The following is a 20,022-nucleotide window of genomic DNA, read 5'->3' as shown; positions in this document are numbered from 1 at the left end:
CTCATACTTTCTCCTTAAATATATTTTGTTTCCCATCCTTTAACTTCCACCACTTAATTCTATGAGTCGTATATATTTCTTTTATATTGATACTATATTTGAAGCGTATATCCAACCATACTAACCTATGTCGAATATTTAAGCTTTCTCTAAGGATGAATTTATAATCTTTACAAATCTTTCTATCCTTTTTCGTAACTATAAGAAAGTCAATTTTCATTTATTATTCCTACTTTTAAACGTGACAAAGTGTTCTTTTTTTTCTTAAAAAACGTATTAGCTAATATAAGGTCATAACACTATCGCAAAATCTAATATAATTTTTCCTTTTTCATTTTTCGTTCCAAACCCATAACTCCCCTTACCCCTCATATTCCTCATTTTTTACTCTGACATGTTCATTTAGGTCACCTCCTATTAAAATAATTTTATTTAGCAAAATGTTTTATAATATTTCATCTAAATCATCCCCAAAACTTGATTTAGTAGCTTTATCTAATCTTACTTACAGTGCATATACACTAATTATGTTTATAGTTTCCTTTGCCACTATTATTTTAAAGGCTATAATTCTATTTCATTTTCTAACTACTTCTACAACTTCATCTTTTAACGAACTATCTATAACAATAAAGGGCAGCCCGGTGCAATAAGCTCCCGTCATGCGAGATCCCGGGGAAGGATCCATTGTACGAGGCCTTACCCTGCTTTTTGCAAGAGGCTGTTTCCAGGATTCGAACCCGTGACCTTTTGGTCACATGGCAACAACTTTATTGTTGCGCCAAGGCTCCCCTTCGAACTATCTATAACAATGCCCACTATATTTCTTATTTTATTCTTTCCAATGTACCATAATTTAAAACCCGAATTTTCTATCATCTTTATCTTCTCACCTACCTATTTTGTCTTTTATATTCATAAAATACTAATTCTTCTCATAATCATTGTATCTACTATCTTTATTGATTTACTAGTGAGGATTTATATATTCCATATTCCAAATCTTAAATTATTAATTTTCCTATCATATTTGTTCTTATCCAACTTATAATGTGAAAACTTTTACCTATTTAACACTACACTCAAGTTCTCATAGAGATGTGACGATCCTTGCCAATACATTACAGTTGAGCCCTGCAACGCGTTCCTTCCCGTGAATAATTTAACATTAACACAATAATTTAATGTATCCATTAATTAAATATTTATCATAATTTCAAGACAATTTGACAACCTAACGCAACCTTCCTTTACCCAAGTTTGGAACCAACCATGAACAATCGTCATGGGCAGAATTATATTTTTAACTTACAATTTTTTAAAAATATATATATAACTATTCTTATCATATGTAAAAGCAAATCAACACTAATTTTTTTTATTATTTTAAGTTTTAAATTTTGTTCTATAAAGGAATTTTCCAAAGTAAATTTGGCCTAACATGTTATTTAGACTTTGGCCAAAGTATTAAAAGTGACGATGATAATACATTAAATTTGGCCTAAAAGAATCTCTCGGTGCTTGCTGCAAATCATTAGAAATCAAGCAAAAGTACAGCACAAGATACATAGTAGACCACTAATAAGTTGCAGGGAAGCAAAATTAAACATGACATGAATCTAAACGCAAAAACAATAAACATCTGAATAGAAAAGATAAACAGTATGTTACCGACTTGATGTTGTAAACGTGATGGAGCAAGCTAAAAGCACATCAACGTAGACTGTTACTTTGAGTAGCGATGATCAACACTGCCATTATCGTCCATCGTCCCCTCAGTTGAATGCCTGCATAAACAATGACAATAATCATAAACGAGCTACTAAATTCTAAAGCAAAACTTTTCTATCTACTTTGTGCATTTTGAAATGGTAGCGATGATAACAGGATGTTACTTTGTAAAATGGTTAGTATGAATAAATAGCTTAGGGGATTAAGATGACAAAAGGGAAAGCTCAGATAAAGTCAGCGATACGAGAATTCAGGCTCCTCATAAGATTGACAAATCCAAGTTCTTATTAAAATAGCAAAGAGAATCCTAAACCAAGGAATATACCTCCAAGAAGATGTCAAATGTCGAGCTTTTCTGTCCAGATGAATGTTTTCTAAAGCATTTGCCGTTCGAATGACATCCTCTGATATGTCATCGACATCATAGTTCCACATGTAATCATCCTTCCTAGACATGGGAATTGAGGAACTTGACTTTCGTTCTGGAAGCACAAGGAAGACATTAAATAAGCAGTTAAATGGCAGCACAAGATGTGAATTCTTTCTATTTACCTGATGACTGGTTACGTGGGACTGGCCTAACATCAACCATGAAAAAACAATATATTAGGAAAAGTGGCCAAACAGAAACTAACATTAAAAGTTAACCCCACATAATTACCTGCTCAATGCAGGTAATCCTCCAGGAGCAGCAGCTGATGAAGATGGCCTTCGGGCATTCCTGGTTTCAGCATTAGATACTGAATCATTCTGCGAATCAATTAATCGCCCACCAGCAAACCTATTTTGAATCAAATTCTGGGCAACAACAGGTCAAGAGCTAAGCAAACATGTACGAAGAATGTAAGCAATGCAATTTTAATCTACACCCTCCATACCACCAACACACTTCGTGTAGGCATTAGACATTCATATTGATTAAGTGCAAGAAAATTTTAGAAATAACAGCGAATGACCATTGAATGCTTGAACCCAAGTCCAAATAACATAGTTTCCAATTCCACTATTGCAGGCAAGTAAATGTGATATTTCCAATAAACAACGCTTCAATTATAAGCATTCCATCAACTCATCCAATCTGTTGGTTTTTACATACAAGTGATGCATAGGAAACTATAACTTGTTGATTCTCTATAGTGTTGGAACTGCCATATAGTGATAAAACCAGTGTGTAATCACAGTGTTAACAATTATATGAATTTTAAAACCATTTATGTTTTATGGGTTAAATTACTGATTATTCAAGAATAAGAATATAAATGAAATAATACCCAATTTTCAGAAATTTGTGCTCTGAGTCTTCCTTTTTTGCTCTAAAATCTCATATTTTGTAGTAGTTTATGCTGTTAGAAAAGGGTGAACAGTCTAGCAGCAGCCACTGGACAATGTCATGGCTAGACTAGAGTATTCGGGTTATTAAAGAGTACAGACTCATCTTGTTCAGGATTCAGTGATCAGCATTTCATTATCTAATGTCTTATGCTTCAACTGACTACGGTAGTCTATTTCTCCATAGCAGTAATTTAACAAAGCAAAATTAATCAATCACATATAACTAACAGGAAATCTCACTTGAGATTACCGTTCTGTCAATTACCACCTTTCTAAATTTGATTTGCTAGATTCATTGTGTAACATGGTTCAAAGAAGAAAACTGTGGGAAGAAAATGTGAATTAAATATTCTTATTACCTTCCTTTTCATATTGCCTTTTAAAAAAATACAATAACTGGAACTGCGCAAATTCATTGGTAAACATTTTTTAAATTGAAATTACCCAAGTTGGTTATTGATCATATTTTATTCACGTTGAAATTTTCAATGTTATATACGAGACAATAATTCTCTTAATAATCAATCCAATAAATAACACCAAGGAAGATGGTTCTGCAATTACAATCTTTCCAGACCTATAGGCCATTGTATATTCTTCCAAAACAAGGAAACAAATCGAAAGAAAATTGACTGCATAAGGGAATCAAGCCACCGAACCTCATATTTTAGATATCCTTCAAGAACATCTAATAGTAATGGACCGCTTTCACCATCTCTGTTTGTTCTGGTGCTAAAGTCCTTCAACTCATCTTTCCAGAAGTCCTTTGGCTGGAAGAAAAGGAAAGACAAAAGATGAAAACTATAAATCTGCTGTTTCATAATATGAATCACCATAATGCAGCAGCATAAGACAGGATATTCCGTGCATTTACCAAATTGCACTCAGGTAGATAAACTTTGAGAGTGTGACCCAACTGGGCCCATTCCAAATATTCAGAAACTAATGCTGTTAATAACCTTCCTGCAACCAACATAAGCTCAGTTTAATAAAGAAATTTATATAATTCAATACAAGAAAAGGCTACAAAATGGTTATGGTGATTTTAAATTTAAGTTCCAACGTTGTCACATTGCAATAAAGACGTACAAAGACTTCATAACGAAAAAAATGTTGCATATAATAGCAACTGAGAATGCTAAAATGTATGTGGGGTAATACTAGAAAGAATTATAATTACAGACATTACTACTAGGGAGCTATCAGGTGTGGTTGAAATAGAATAACCGATAAAAAATGAGAGAAAGTATATAAAGATGTTATGGACATGTTCAAATACAGAAGTAAAATTTTTAGGGGCACAAGTTGAATGAATTAAAACTGAAAGTGTCTAGTACAGAGAAAGATCAAAGAAAGTTTTAATTAATATATTTTTAAAAAAAAATAAGTTTTGAATACAACTAGGCATACAATTTTAAATAGAATTCATGGAGGAATAAGATCTATGAATACTCCAAATAGTTGGAAATAACAATGCTTGTTTGATGTTGATATGATTGGAGATTAAATACAGAATGGAAGGGAAAAAACAAGGTTAGTATTCTCCAGCATGAATTTCATGTCATGGTTTTCATCAAGAGATAATGGATAAGCAATGGAGTTTCCAATGTTTGGTCTATCTTTAATAAGAGCAGAGAGGTTCAGAGCTTAGTCCCTAGCATGAGTCCGAATATATGTAGAAACTTCTGAAAAGTGACAAAAATAGGTTTTTTTTTGGTTTAATTTCCTGTTTCAAATAGCAATAGAACTGGTAATTATTAACCCAATCTGTATAAAAGGTTTGATGAAGGTTGCTCCTAAAATAATACAAAGTTCAGGTTCAACAATGTGCTTGATCTAGACTGGTTCAGTTATGTACCTCTAGTCTAACGAGATATGAAACAATAAAAGAAAATCACTAAAGTTATACTGACTCATGTGCAACCTGCAAAATTAAATCATTCTCCATATAATAATTTTTGTCAGCCTATTAGATTACTGATTTAGCAAGCAAAATCATCATATAGGCATCTTACTTAAAATGAGTGCTTAATAACAAACATACCGTATTTATCAACAACAGCAAAATATACCAATTTTCCAGTGAAAGTTATCACTAAGAAGCAGTATAATCTAATATTCATCATTAAAAAGGAGTGTAAAGCCCAACTAAAAATCCCACAAAAATCCTACTAGAGTCATTTTCTTTATATTCAGGAAGCAATGCTGTATGGATGGTATCCATGAGAGGATGCTGTATTTAGGAGGGTACGCACACATGTATCATTCCCCTTAAATATCTACTCAGATCTAATACTTCATCAAAAATGAGCAGCTATCTTTGGGCACATGTATGATGTACATTTTGATGATATATATTTACCTTTCATAAAAAAAAAGATACCATGTTTTTGACTTACTACAAAAGAACCAAAATTAAAGAACTACAACTCAAAAGTCGTGTATATTTTAAGATGGGAATTTAAGACAAATATGGTAACATGTTTTCACCAAACAAGCTCCAACTAGAAAAGCAATCCCTGTACTCTTCTACAAAACGATTCAAGAACCAAACCAATCAGTTTATCACACTAACAGAAAACTATTGAATCCTCAAGATATTCCATTATATAATCTTAAAGCACAACCAGCAAACTTTAGGTACTTTGCATAGAGAGATTCACATATAGAAAATGAAATCTGAGGGAGAGGCATGCAGCTGCTTTGCTCGATCAAGAACCAAACAAATCAGTTTATCACACTAATGGAAAACTATTGAATCCTCAAGATATTCCATTACATAATCTTAAAGCACAACCAGCAAACTTTAGGTACTTTGCATAGAGAGATTCGCATATAGAAAATGAAACCTGAAGGAGAGACATGCAGCTGCTTTGCTCGATCATTGCAGCTTCCTAGTAGTGCAGGAGGGGCATTGTCCTCATTTACAAGAACTTTATCTTCTTCTTCTATGGCTTCAAATACACTTGCCCTGAGCTCAGCCTAACATGAACCAGAAGTCAAACAAGCAACAACCAAAGTGTTGAACACAGTGGAACATCAGAAACTCCACAAAGAAAATGATTAATATTTTGAACACGTCAAAAATTTCAATTTGCAACGAGTTTTTTTCTCAGTTCTGACAGAAAACTGAAAATGGCATATTCCTTGACTAATTTAAACTTATCACAAGAAATATATATTTCACAAGAGGCACTTCAAAGGCTTAAATGCAATTGAGCCTTTTCGAAGAAATGTGTCTCCCCTCGCAATGACGGAGTAAGGCCCATGAAACTATGAAATCCACATTTTAAAATACCCATAATTAAGTACAATGCCTCTTGCTTTAAGCTAGTTTGTTCACCAGAAAGAATGTCAGAGGATTTATGACAAGCTAGTTTGTTCACACTTAGCCGACCAACCCTCGACACTAAAAAATCCAATGCAAATCCGCAATCAGATGGAAGAAAAAGTTAACTTTACCACAATATCTCACGCCAAAATAAATTCCCCGAAATGCATTATTTTTTAAAGAAAAAAAAAGGTACTGTTCTAGAAGAGTGACAACTTCAGGAGAAATCAGGAGCTGAATTTCCCCCATTCAGCATGAATGAAAAACATAAACTTGATTTGATGAGAGGATCTGCCACGATCGGGAGAAAATCAAAAGAGAAAGAGAGGAGACTAAGGATCTACCCTAATTCTGGCGAGGACGCCTTTCTTCTCGAGGGTGCGGGTGACGAGAGTCTTGAGGTCCATCATCTCCCTCGCGTAGTCGTCCATCTCGTCGCTCTCGGAGACGAAGACTCACCCACCCCTTCCGTCGCACCCAGTCACCACCACGGCCAGCAGAGGTCGACACTTGAGAGGAACAAGTATGCCTGTGCCACTCGAAGATTCTAAAATTGTTAGCATTGGCAAGGTTGGGTTAGATTAACCATCGGAACTAACCGGGCCGTCCGCAACCCGGCAATGTCTGAACCGCATTTGTATGACTTTGATACTAATACAAGCTAATCAATAACTTTTAGCATAATAATTAAATAATATAAATATAACTTTAATAATAAGATAAATATAACCGCAATCTATATTTTATACAATTAATTATAAATAGTTTTTTCTATTTACAAATGGCCATAAACATTTGATATAGTGAAAGCAAATTTGACTCATCAAGATAAACATCAACCACATACGCATGACTCCTAAAATATAATGAATCTAATAGTATTCGTATTTTATCATCTTGATTATTTTTTAAAAAACAGATATTCAAATCTAAGGAGCTGATTCATCTGATTTGATCCATCAAATATTGGAGCTTCAGATTCACGATTTGAGTATAACTTATTATTCAAGTATTCATGATTCAGAATTTACTAATAGTCATATATAATTTATTTCTCCCCCTATTAATCTAGGAATAGATTAATAGAAATAAGTAAATCATCTTTTTTACATTTAGATTCACAAAATTATAATAAAATGTCTCATTTTTTATTATTGTGATTAAAAAATCAAAATACATGGATGACTTATTGATGATTTTATAAAACATAGAATAGTTTGGAGTTGTCCATATAAATCATTGATAACATACGAAGTGATTACGATCAGACGCGGTAAGCTAAGTTCGTGAACATTTTAAGATTTCTGACGGTTGAATTAAAAATGATGACCCATCCGTCATGAGCACCTTTCAACAAATTTTTTTTATAAATTCAATCCAGTTAACCCAAAAGATAAATATTTTAAAATCAACTTTTTACCTAATAAATAAGTTTTAAAAATATCTAAATATATCATAATTTTAAAATTATCAAATCATGTACCCACTTTTTATTTTACCCTCATTCTTAAATCAATTTGACTGAAAAAAATTAATCGACTGATTTTTTTTTCTTTTTATATGTTTGAAAATAAATTAATTTTGACTAAAACCGACTGATAGACCTAGAAATCTCGAAATGACATGAAATAAGAACTTATATGTTCGTCTAGATCTCCTTATTTTAAAATGTTATTAAACATCAATTTGACTCAATATATTGATAGCATTGATTTTTTAAACATGAATGTGTCTGAAAAACTAATTCGTGTTTAAAAAATCACTACTCTCAATATATTAAATCAAATTAGTGTTAAATAACATTTAATCAAATTAGTGTTAAATAACATTTTTACAATTAAGAGAATTAGACGAATATATAAGAACTGATTTCATATTATTTCAAAGTTCCTAAGTCCATCAGTCGATTTCGGCTGGAAACGGCTGATGAACCTAGAGACCTCGAAATGTGTTCGTCTAATTCTCCTGATTGTAAAAATACTATCAAATATCAATTTGACCGAATATATTGAGAGTAGTGATTTTTTAAATATGAATATATCAAAAAAATTAATTCGTGTTAAAAAAATCACTACTCTCAATATATTCGGTCAAATTGATGTTTGAGTGCATGAATATAATCATAAGAACTAGAAAAACTCATAGAATCTTGTTTCACTTCATTCTGAACTCTCTAGGTCCATCAACCGATTTTGGTCGAATGCACCTATATTGATTTTATTTAAGTTCATTCAGCCATAATTTAAAAAAAAATTCATTATTCTCAATATATTACGTCAAATTCATATTTAATATTATTTTTACAATCAGGAGAAGAACAATATATTACGTCAAATTAATATTTAATATTATTTTTACAATCAGGAGAACTAGACGTACATATAAAATTGATTTTTTAATATGAAATCAATTCATATATGTTAATCTCGTTCTTCTAATTATTAAAGTACTATCAAATATCAATTTAATTCAATATATTATTAATCAGTTTTTTTAATACGAATCTCTAAAAATTAATTTATGTTAAAAAATTATTTTTTTAATCATATTAATATTTAATAATATTTTTACAATAAAAAAAATTAGACCAACATATAAAAATTTATTTTATATTATTTTAAAATTTCATCCATTAGTTAGACTGATTTATTTTTTCAATTAAATTGATTTAAAAATAAAAATAAAATAACAAATAGGCATGCAAAGGCGGTTGGGTGTAATGTAATGGAGCTTGTGTAATGCAATGAAATCTTGATTACATTACTATGCAATGAAATCTTGATTACATTACTACGTTTGGTAATATAATATATGTAATCTTTGATTATAAGGTGATTACATTCTTTTGTTTAGTGTCCATTATTTTTTATAAGGAATGTAATTCATATTATTATAAAATGATAAAAATATCCTGCGACTTTTATCGACGGCCCGTCGCACCTCTGTCGAAGCTTGCGGTAGCCACCGGCAACTAACGAACGTCAACACTGGTCGCTGCCGACAGTTGGCGGCGGGCGGGCGAGCGACAACCGGCAGCGAGCGACGGGCGACGAGCGTCGGGCGAGCGACGACGGGCCATGGTGGGTGGCGGGCGACGGCGGACGCCGGGCGAGCGATCGACGACAAGCAACGACATGGGGCAGCGGCTGATTAGGGATATATTCGACATTCAAATTTTAATTAAACAATGACCTCATAATGTAATCGGATTACATAATATTACAAGTTTAAAGTTAAACCAAACACAATAATCAACTTTGTAATATAATCTTGATTACATTATAAGATAGATTACACCCTACCAAACGTAACCTAAGTAATTTTAAAATTATCATCCGTGATTTGAATATTTTAAAAATTTATTTATTGATGCACTAACCCGAGTTCGTGGAAAGTAGGACCACACTGCTTACCTCAACATTAGTCGGCGGAGGCCAACTGAACATTTTAAGATTGATGCACTAAACGGAGTTCGTAAATATTTTAACATTGAGGGACAAATTACTACATGGAACCAGTAAACTGACGATTGACCCACTCTGATTTCTACGGAGATTTTATTCACATTAATACATGGAAAGAGGAAATAGAGATAAACTAAGCGATAAGGACGACAACCAAAAGATTCAAGAACGAGACGGGACTAGAACGATCGAGACCTAGATAAGACAGAAGGGCAATATTCCTCGTAAACCTCATGCTGCATCTCCTTCATGGAGAAGTTTCTGGTCGAAATGCCAAACTCCTGCAAGACAATTTAAAGATACATAAGAAACATTGAAATAAATGTCGACTAAAAAGAATGGGGCATGGGGATGTTGATTCTGGTCTTACCATGTCCCTTTCCAACTCTCCTCAACTGCGCAACATATTCAGAGACCTTTTTAATTGTTTCCACCTGAAAACAAAGTAGAAGATATAATGGAAGTATTATTGATGAGTGTCCAGAATTGCACAAAAGGTGGAGCATATAATTGATGAGCGGGTACTAAATGGGGACTGCAATACACTTGTCCTATGCTTTCCATGAGCATCAAAAGTTGAAAATTGCACTGGTTTTAATGGTTGGGCAAGTAATTTAGAGGATTAACAGTTCAAAATCCAAGTGCAAAATGTTTTCGAATTCAGGCATTAGTTCCTGATGATTGAAAATGCAAGGACCAGGACAAGTATGCAAGCTTACCTGCTCTTCGAGAAACTCACTCTCGATGAAGTCAGTCAGTTGAGGATCATTGGCATTTTGAGCTACCTGTTTGTCCAAGTTTTATGCAAGATTATCTTCAATGCAAACCCAGTGCTGAAAACCATTAAGCGCATTTACGGAGAAATTTACTCACACTGTGTAACTGGAGTAGTTTCTCATTTGTCAGCTTCTCAAGAGCCAAAGCCAATTCCATTGCTGAATAAATACCATTAGCTATAAGTTAACATCCATTTAATCTCAGTAAAAAAGCATCACAACAAAACTCACATCAAATGCACAATTAGGGATGAAATGGCATATGCCAAAGAAGCATACATGAACATTATTTCTTACAAAAATATGTATATTACTAGTGTAATGTGTAATTATGCGCTCCCAACAAGATAAAGACATGAATTAAGTTAGAATATCAATAGCAAAATAAACTGCATAAGAAACAAAGTACTTTTTCTCTTGAAAGGACATATTTGATGTATTTTTTTCCTAGTTAAAGGGTTCATGTGATTGTTTGCAGGAAAGGCATGCTGAAGTGCATCAACTATTACAACATAAGTGAAAGCCGTGACATCAACAATCATCTCAAACTTAAGAATGGCAGATGCCTAATTCAGTTCAAATAATCAGATTGGGTATTTACAGAAGCATTCTTGGGTATTTACAGAAACATTCTTGAACTTGATAATGATTCAGATATATCAAAATAGAAGTCCATAAACCAGGCAACAAAATTGATATACCGACAGTAACTCAATTGTTCTTACCATACAAAGCATCACCCTTCTCAGGGTGATCAAATTCAGTCAGGGGTGTAACTATTGGCAAAAGTTTAACCCTTCCTCCTCTTTTGTTCTGGTCAACAAAAAAAGCCCTCAGTTACTATGTATCATAAAAAACAATCCTCCAAAAATATTATAACGGACATCAAAGGGGAAAATAAAGACAAAATCTTGAGGAGTAGAAGATTGCTAGATACCTGGTACTTAATCAGTTTCTCAGCATGATCCCTTTCCTCATCACTGGATTCCTCGAAGAATCTTAAATATATGACAACAATACAAACCTCAGTCCCATGCATATCAAGGATATGAATACAACTGTGATTTGTCAAAGACTTACTTTGCCAGGCCTTTTAGCGCAACATTATCTCGATCAAAGTAAGCAAACAGAGCATGATACGCATAGGAGACATTGTATTCCACGCTGAATAAAAGCACCCATGAGAAGAATATTAGCAAGAAAAATCTTAGAATCTAGTCAGTTAAAACACTTGACACAGACAACAAATAAAATACTGAAGCAAGAATAAGAGGTAAAAATAACACAATCACATCCTTTTCATATAGAATTCCAGCATCCAAATAATTAAAAGTAATAGTTGCAAAATATAAATTGTTTATACAAATCGACAGACAACAGAAACCCTACAATCACCTCAACAGCTCATAACGTCCTCTTAAAACAGCCATAAAGGTTAGAAAACCAGCAAGCAAAATTCTTTCAAAAGATTCAATATTTTTTTTTCCGTGATGGACCCCGTGGAAGGATAAGCCATTTGCTCCAGAGATTCATGACCTTTTGGCAGTCGCAAGATTCAATTCAATAAATCGTAACAACACTAAACAACAAAAATATGGCCACTAAAAGCAAAACTATAAGGCTAACTGATTCTCTCCCCAATCTAATTACGATCTGGAATACAAAGAGGATAAAGCAAATTATCGAGCGGTATATAGAAGAAGGTTAAATAAAATGAGAAACAATAGAAGAATGGGAAAAAATGATTGGCTAAAGAAACTACTTGATCTGAACATTAATGGCCGCTTCGCAGTCGTCGGTGTATTTCTGGCGGGCGAGGGACTGATCGAGGGCGATGGGGACGAGAGACGCCTCAATTCTCTTGAGCTCCTCGAACGGCTGGAACACGACACCAGTGATGGCTTGCCCGCCCTCGGCGGCGAGTATTGGTCCTAGCCGACGCCCCTCCTTCGAGATCTTCAAGTGGGAGAAGGGAAACGGAAACCTTCCACCACTGACGTCCGCCGTACGAGGAGAGGCGTCGGAGGCGGAGACGGAGGCGGCGAGAAGACCGAACTGAGGAGCCTGGAGAAGCATGGTGGCGAACCGAGGAGGAAATGGAAATGGATGAGAGCCGAGAATGGATGGCGGGATGTCTTTAAAGAGGGAACGGACGGTAGAGATGAAGGATTAGGTGGGGAGGAGCGCGTGGCGGGCTCGTGTTCGTCACAAGACGCTACTCGCCACATGATTGGTAGGTGCACCTGGGTGACCGACAAACTACAAGGAAAAATTGCCAAAGATATCCATCCCGTGAAGAATTAAATTAAAATAATTTTATTTTTTTCCCTTGTTTTTTTTTCTTTGGAGGCGTGGACCATTTCATTAATTTCTCTTTAAATTTTCCAGTCGATGGCAATGTGATTAATCGATCACTTAACCAATCAAATTCAATTTTAATTGGTAGTCAATTTTAGTTTGTATTCTTTTCATGGGAGGTTGGATAAATTCGACTGAAAATAAAGTGAATGTTTAAAAAAATAAACAAGAGAAATTTCTTCATTTGAATGATTCAAAATGGAGGTATGTGGTTAAGTCTTTCAACTAATAATAAATGAATTTGAGGTTCAAAATTTTTCAATTTCAGAATTAATTTATTTAAAAAATTAGATATCCTTTTTTAAAAAAATAAAAATAGACGTGTGTGAATAGAATCAAGAGTTGAATGAAAACGATCGGATTTGATTTTCAAGCATGCAAGCTAGAAAAGGCTAAGGATGACAAGGAGGGAGAAGAAGATAAGATAAGGCTTTTGAGAGGGAGGGGCGCGTGGTTGCCTCGCGAATTTCTTTGCCGTTTGCGTCCTCCGTGGTCAAAATATCACCGTCAGAGAGAGGCAATGCAGCACGCATTACCGCTTAGCATTGAATTGAAATTTGAAAGTCTTGTGCGTTTGGTTTTTTCTTTCCGTGTCCATTTCCATATCTCTGTCCATCTATGGCACTATTCTCCCGTGAGATTCTCGAGGCTCGTGGCCTACACGAGTCCAGCCACACGCAAAATGAATAGTGTTTTTTTTTTCATTCGTTTCATAAAAGGTTTTTAAAATCTATTAAAATTGTATCTCATTCATAATTTTGACTAAATTTGCAACGTTTTATAGTGATTTTGATTGTTACTTTAAAATAAATATAATTTTAATCTAACTTATATTATTAAATATATTTTAAATTGATCGTAACTTCAGTCTATTGGTACTCTTAAAGCAACATGCATGCCTCGGTCAAAATTGCAAGTATGTGCGACATTTAATGCTTTGAACCGCTGTTGATATTGACAGGGCATATATCTTAACGGAGACGGTTTGACCCGGTTACTCGGAGCCCAACAACGTTCAATAGGCCCATTGATGACGTATATATCAAGTCTATATATGTTATATTAAGGCTAGCCCAATCTAAGTCCGCTAGCTCATTTTTAAAAAATATATCAAAAATAAAACTTTTAACTCTCAAAAAAAAAATATTAAGTAAATAATAAACATAATGAATATCATTTAAACTATTAATTTATTAACATATCCAAATGATTAACTAAAATGGAAGGGGTCTAACTGCATTTGGATGCATCCAAGAAGGGAAATGAAAACGGCTAAGAGATATTATTAGATTGTATGGTTATCAATGAGAGTCATCTAAAGCCATCGAATTGATTATGATTAAGTAGGTTTGAATGATCTAGTCAAGTTTTGTTTTTAAAGTTAAAAAGCATTTGATATAGACAGTTTAAAATCAATAAAATAAGATATAAATAGAGACTAATAGGTGTAGGATCGATGCACATAAAAAGAGGAGGAGGAGAAGTTTTGTTTTTAAAGTTAAAAAGCATTTGATATAGACAATTTAAAATCAATAAAACAAGATATAAATAGAGACTAATAGGTGTAGGATCAATGCACATAAAAAGAGGAGGAGGAGAAGAGGAGGAGGAGAAGGATAATCATATGTATTTGAAAATATCTCCATTTTGATTTTAAAACTCAAGTAAACAAAAAGACAAAAAGAATAATAAAATACAAGAACATAGTATGCAATCAGTTACTTAGTTCGTAGACCATTGAGTTGAACTAGCGCCTATAGTCCTACTGGGACTCATCATCACTGGATCTCTCTTCTTTAATTGCTTATCTCTACTTACTGTTGGTGTAGTTAGCACTAATAATCAAACTTAGGTTTCAATGCATGGTAAATGGTTAAAGTTAGATTATGTGTGATTTAATTTGTTTACCAAGTGTGCAGGACTAGAAGATTTAATAGATCTAGAGGATCATACACCAAGCTGAAGTCTAGTCGAGCCAGGGATGACTAGATGACTGGTAGGAAGTCCAGCTGGGTTAGAGAGGATTAGACAGCTAGCAGGAAGTCAAGTTGGGTCTGTGAGACTTGACAACTAGTTGAAGTCTAGGTGGAGCATCTGGCAGGAATACCTGGTGGATAAAGAGATCAAGGTTAAGTAAGTCTGTAAATGGTAAGTGAGGTAAGTAACTGAAGGAGATATCCAATGAGGACGCGTTCCCGGTTGAGGGAACAATAGGCGTTGGTCCGACCTAGGATTTCAGCAAATTCAAAGTCAGGAGTAAATAGTCCCGTGATTGTCAAAATATTTATTTTTATATATTATACTTGTTGTGCTAACTCCATGGTGCAGAAAATTGAAAGTTGGAAAAAGGACTTCCAAGCATCCAAGAAGGGTCCAGGCGCCCGGAGGTCTGAGCGCCCTGAGCAGATGCCTGGATTGGCTAGAACCTAGTCACTCATGCAGATGAGTTGGTGCACTCTGATTGGCCAGCACATGTCAGCATCCAAGTGCCCGAGGGTGGTCCAAACACCCAGGAATGGATAGAGGCTACTAGATAGAGCTTCGCCGAGGTGCAACCACGTCAGCGATCAGGCGCCCAGAGGTAGTCTAGGTGCCCGAAGTTGGATAATCTAGAGATGAAGAAGGATTGGATATGCCTCAGTCCAGGCGCCCGGGAGTAGTCCAAGCACTCAGAAATGCCTATAAAAGGAGCTTCAAACAACAACTTTAAAGAATCAATTTCTACAAGTTGTTTACGTGTTTCCTCGACCGTTTGACTGCTCCAACCTCGTACTACTGCTGTTCTGTAATGCTGCTACACCCGACTATGGCAGGCAGACTAACTCCAACATCTGAGCTAGTCATTTCATTGTCTTCGGTTGGATAACTTTTAATTTATAGTTTACTTTTACATAAAGAAGTGTAGGTTTGTTACACTCCCTCTTTCTTTGTCTTTGTACTAAATTGTGATTATTTAGTGGATTATATATTGGAAATGTCCAAAGTGTTAGGATCTCTTCGTACGGCTAGAGAGGAGGTGTGAATAGCTGACCCCAAATCTTCCGTTTCTTTCTACAATTAGGGTTAGCGCAGCGGAAATAACTAAATAGAAACGAAACGAAGATGATCAAACCTTAGACGCAGCGATGTAACGAGGTTCGGAGATGATACTCCTACTCCTCGGCGTGTCCGTAAGGTGGACGAAGCCTATCAATCCGTCGGTGGATGAGTCCCTGGAGAACCGGCTAATACAAGCTCCTTGTGGGTGGAGAAACCTCGCCACAACACACTCTTGCAACAGCAAGTAAGGAGAGTACAGAAATACAAGGATTCTCTTCGACTGGAAGAAGCAGCAGCTCCAAGCGCCTACAACAGCAGGTGACCCAGCCAAAGAGAAGCTCACGCGAAGCTTCAACGCTTCAAGAACTCAGCAGAGCTCAGCAGCAGAAAGAAGAAGAAGGTTCGGAGAAGAGTTAGTTCTTCTGTAGAGTCACTCGAACCCTTATAAAACCTGCGAACCTGCGAACCTAACCTGCAAGCCAAAAGGCCAGAAACACAGGAGCCAAAAATAGCCTAGCCGTTGTCTCTCAACGGCTAGGGCCAGACCGATCAGGCATCGCCCTGATCGGTCTAACCTCCTGATCGGTCCCGGACCGATCAGGAAGCCTCCTTGTGTGCCAGAATAACCTGATCGGTCTCTGGGCCGATCAGTAAACAAACAGAGCGTTCTGGATCGGTCCGAGGGATCGATCCAGCCTCTCCTGACCGATCAGATGACCTGGATCGATCCACTGATCGATCCAGCTCTTGGTTTTTGTCCAAACCAATTCCCACGCCTTCCACACCAATATCCGATCAACCTTGACCTATTGGTATCTCATCCCTAGCATCTGGTCACTCTCTTGACCTGCTAGAATTCCTCGCCAAGTGTCCGGTCAATCCCTTTGACCTACTTGGACTTTCCTCAACACCAGATGTCCGATCATCCCTGATCCATCTAGATTTTCCCTTGCCTGGCTTCACTCACCCGGACTTTCACCTGGCTTCACTCACCAGGATTTCCACACTGCCTAACATCCCAGTTAGGACTTTCTCACTGCCTGGCTTCACTCACCAGGACTTTCCAACTGACTAACATCCCAGTTAGGACTTTCCCTCGTGCCAAGCTCCCTGCTTGGACTTCTCCAGTGCCAAGTCTCCATACTTGGACTTTTCGCGTGTCAAGCTCCCTGCTTGGACTTTTCCAGTGCAAAGTCTCCATACTTGGACTTTTCAGGTCAACCTTGACCTAGGGTTGCACCAATAATCTCCTAACCATCTATTCTTGTCTCACATCAAGAATAGAACTCTCTCACGAGTGTCAAACATCAATATGCAACTCAACTATGTCAACATTGACCTAAGGTTGCATCGACAATCTTCCCAAGTCAAACATCAAAATACAACTCGAGTCAAGTCACCTCGAGTCGGGTCAACCTTGACCTAAGGTTGCACCAACAATCTCCCCCTTTTTGATGTTTGACAAAACCCATAGTCAAGTTAGGTTAACCCGATAACCTAACTTAGGTTTTCCAACCATCTTCCAATGTCCAATGTTCTTTCCTTGAACATTCTCTGGACATTCTCCCCTTATGTTAACCCGATAACCTAACTTAGGTTTTCCAACCATCTTCCAATGTCCAATGTTCTTTCCTTGAACATTCTCTGGACATTCTCTCCTTAGGTTAACCCGATAACCTAACTTGGGTTCTCCAATAATTCTCCCCCTTTTTGACACACATCAAAAAGAATTCCAATGTTCTTCCTCGAACATTCCTTGACATTCTTCCCCTAGCTTAGGTTAACCCGATAACCTAACTTGGGTTCTCCAATAATTCTCCAATGAACACTCTCCCCTTTTTGACACACATCAAAAAGAGAGAATCAAGGTCAAGAGTTTCCTCCTAATGAAAGTCACATACCTTTCATTGAAACTCTTAATTTCCCCCTTGATACTAAACTCAACAATCAACTTAGTGACAATCCTATGTCACTAATCCTCAAAAGTCTTTAAGGAGAAAAAAAAAACTCCCTCTCAAAGTCAACTCCCCCTTGACAATTAGTTAAAAACTCCTCCTAAAGGTCAACTCCCCCTTGACCATTGCACCAACAATGTCTTGGAGAGTTTCAAACCTTTAGAAACCCGAAACTCAACTCCCACAGTTGAAATTTCAGACCACAGTCGAAATTCAGCAAATTCAGCACGCCTGATCGGTCACATCCCCAGACTGATCCAGCCTTCCCTGGATCGGTCCAGTGACCGATCCAGCCTTGGACAGACTCGAGTTCTGATTTCCTTCTCCTGAAATTCAGAAACTCACAACAAATTCCAAAAAATTCGAAAAATTGTGAAATTTTGAGGATACATTCCTCATATTATACACTATCAAGGAAAAATAGTTTTCTATGAAAATAGTTTCCATTTTTCAATCTTGATACAAAGTTCAAAAACTTTGAAATAGTTCAAGTTTAACTCAACTTTGTATCACAATGTTCAATGATGAATGCTATCACTAGGAAAGCTTCATCAAGGTTTTTCAAATCAATTTTAAAATGCTTTTAAAACCATTTGAATTTAGGACCATAATCTTAGGGCTAGATGTACATGACTTGTACACAAGCTTTCCCTATGATCCTTAATTTCTTGAATTAGGGTCATCTAGGTACAAGGACTATGCACCTTGATCCTAACTCATGATCCTAATATCTCACACACATCTAAGGTGTATCAAACCACATTCAAGTCAATTTGATGTGAGATATGGGTTTAGGTATCTTAGACTAAGGTCTCATGCATTTTCTAAACACAAATTTGATCTCAATATCAAAATGTGTTTTTCATCCTTAAATCAATTCAATTGATTATTAATGCAAGAGATGATGACATGACATAAAATGGTATCATAAATGAAAACATGTGCCAATGTCATGATGTCATGGCATAAAGTTTGAAACTTAAATAAACATGACATAAAAACTAGCCTAAGCATTATCATGACATTTCAAATGATAATAAAACTAAACGTGATGTCATGACATGTGAGGGCAAACAATCATGGCAAGATTTAGCATAAATAAATATACCTAGATTACCTATCTAAGTATCCTTAACCACTTTGCTAACCTAAAATTTAACCCTTGATTGCCCTAAAATGCCAAAATCCTAATTTTGACACTTCTTGAACTCTAGATTAGTTCATGCCACTTAAAGATCAAATTTATCCTCAAAATTTGGCATGTTTCATTTTTCCTCGAGAGTTCTCTAGATTTTCCCAAATTGTGCCAATTGAGATTAAAAATGAAATTTCCAATCTTTTAGGCACATTTAACTCTTCAAAGGAGTAAATGATAATTCCATTTCATTTTCAAAAGTTCTCAAAACCTTGAAAATGCTCCTTGAGTGTCAATTTCCTCAAAGTTGGGTTAACTACCCTTCTAATCGGAGTTGACACTCTCTAACCCATCTATGGGGTAGAGAAGATGCTCCTAGGAACCCAATACCTATTAGAGCTCATTGGGTTCACTAAATATTCACTAAGGATAACTTCCCTAGCAACCCTCCTAATGACCCTCTTAGGCTTTAAAGCCTTGGTCATTTGGGACTCATCAAGATCAACTCTAGGGGTGACTCCCCTTGTGACCTTGGTGGTGGTCTTCCTAGCCCTAGGTTTTGTTCCATAATCGAATGGAACATTGTGGTAAGTGGGCTTGACCTCTTGGGACTTAGATTTGTGACCCAAACCTTTCTTGTCCTGGGACTTTTGACCCTTAGGCCCTAGAGTTGACTTCTCTAAATTTTTAAGGGCCTTTTCTAGGGTATCAAGCCTTGACCTCAAGACTTGATTCTCCTTTTCTATTACCTCAAGTTTTGATTTGTCATTCTTTCTTGAGGTGTTCCTAGGCATGTGTCTAGTTGATTTAGGGTTTCTACCTAGGTTTTCCTTAACCTTAGAAGTGTTAATCCTAGGGTTAGCATTCCTAGTAGTATCCCTATCTAGGTTGACATGTTTAG

General features: G+C 35.9%; 2 protein-coding genes across 2 annotated transcripts; both read right to left on the bottom strand.

Annotated features, from left to right (window-relative positions):
* Positions 1-1,508: 1,508 nt before the first annotated feature.
* On the bottom strand, positions 1,509-6,952 carry LOC122027844 (protein TONNEAU 1a-like). Its single transcript, XM_042586855.1, has 8 exons — positions 6,739-6,952; positions 5,913-6,045; positions 3,938-4,026; positions 3,723-3,833; positions 2,393-2,529; positions 2,284-2,309; positions 2,057-2,213; positions 1,509-1,787 (listed from the first exon to the last, which is right to left on the bottom strand). The coding sequence occupies exons 1-8, from the start codon at positions 6,823-6,825 to the stop codon at positions 1,727-1,729; spliced, it is 801 nt and encodes a 266-aa protein (XP_042442789.1). The 5' UTR covers positions 6,826-6,952; the 3' UTR covers positions 1,509-1,726.
* A 2,895-nt stretch (positions 6,953-9,847) lies between these two features.
* Positions 9,848-12,748, bottom strand: LOC122027551 (ferritin-3, chloroplastic-like). The gene is made up of 8 exons (XM_042586538.1): positions 12,397-12,748; positions 11,715-11,798; positions 11,572-11,632; positions 11,360-11,447; positions 10,732-10,793; positions 10,578-10,643; positions 10,229-10,292; positions 9,848-10,139 (listed from the first exon to the last, which is right to left on the bottom strand). Exons 1-8 carry the CDS (start codon positions 12,708-12,710, stop codon positions 10,090-10,092), a joined length of 789 nt encoding a protein of 262 aa, XP_042442472.1. The 5' UTR covers positions 12,711-12,748; the 3' UTR covers positions 9,848-10,089.
* Between the last annotated feature and the right edge of the window lie 7,274 nt (positions 12,749-20,022).

Source organism: Zingiber officinale, chromosome 10A (genome assembly GCF_018446385.1).
Source record: "Zingiber officinale cultivar Zhangliang chromosome 10A, Zo_v1.1, whole genome shotgun sequence".
In the NCBI taxonomy this organism is placed as follows: domain Eukaryota; kingdom Viridiplantae; phylum Streptophyta; class Magnoliopsida; order Zingiberales; family Zingiberaceae; genus Zingiber; species Zingiber officinale.
The sequence above is the reverse complement of the archived record's forward strand: the minus strand, read 5'-3'. Positions and strand labels throughout refer to the sequence as shown.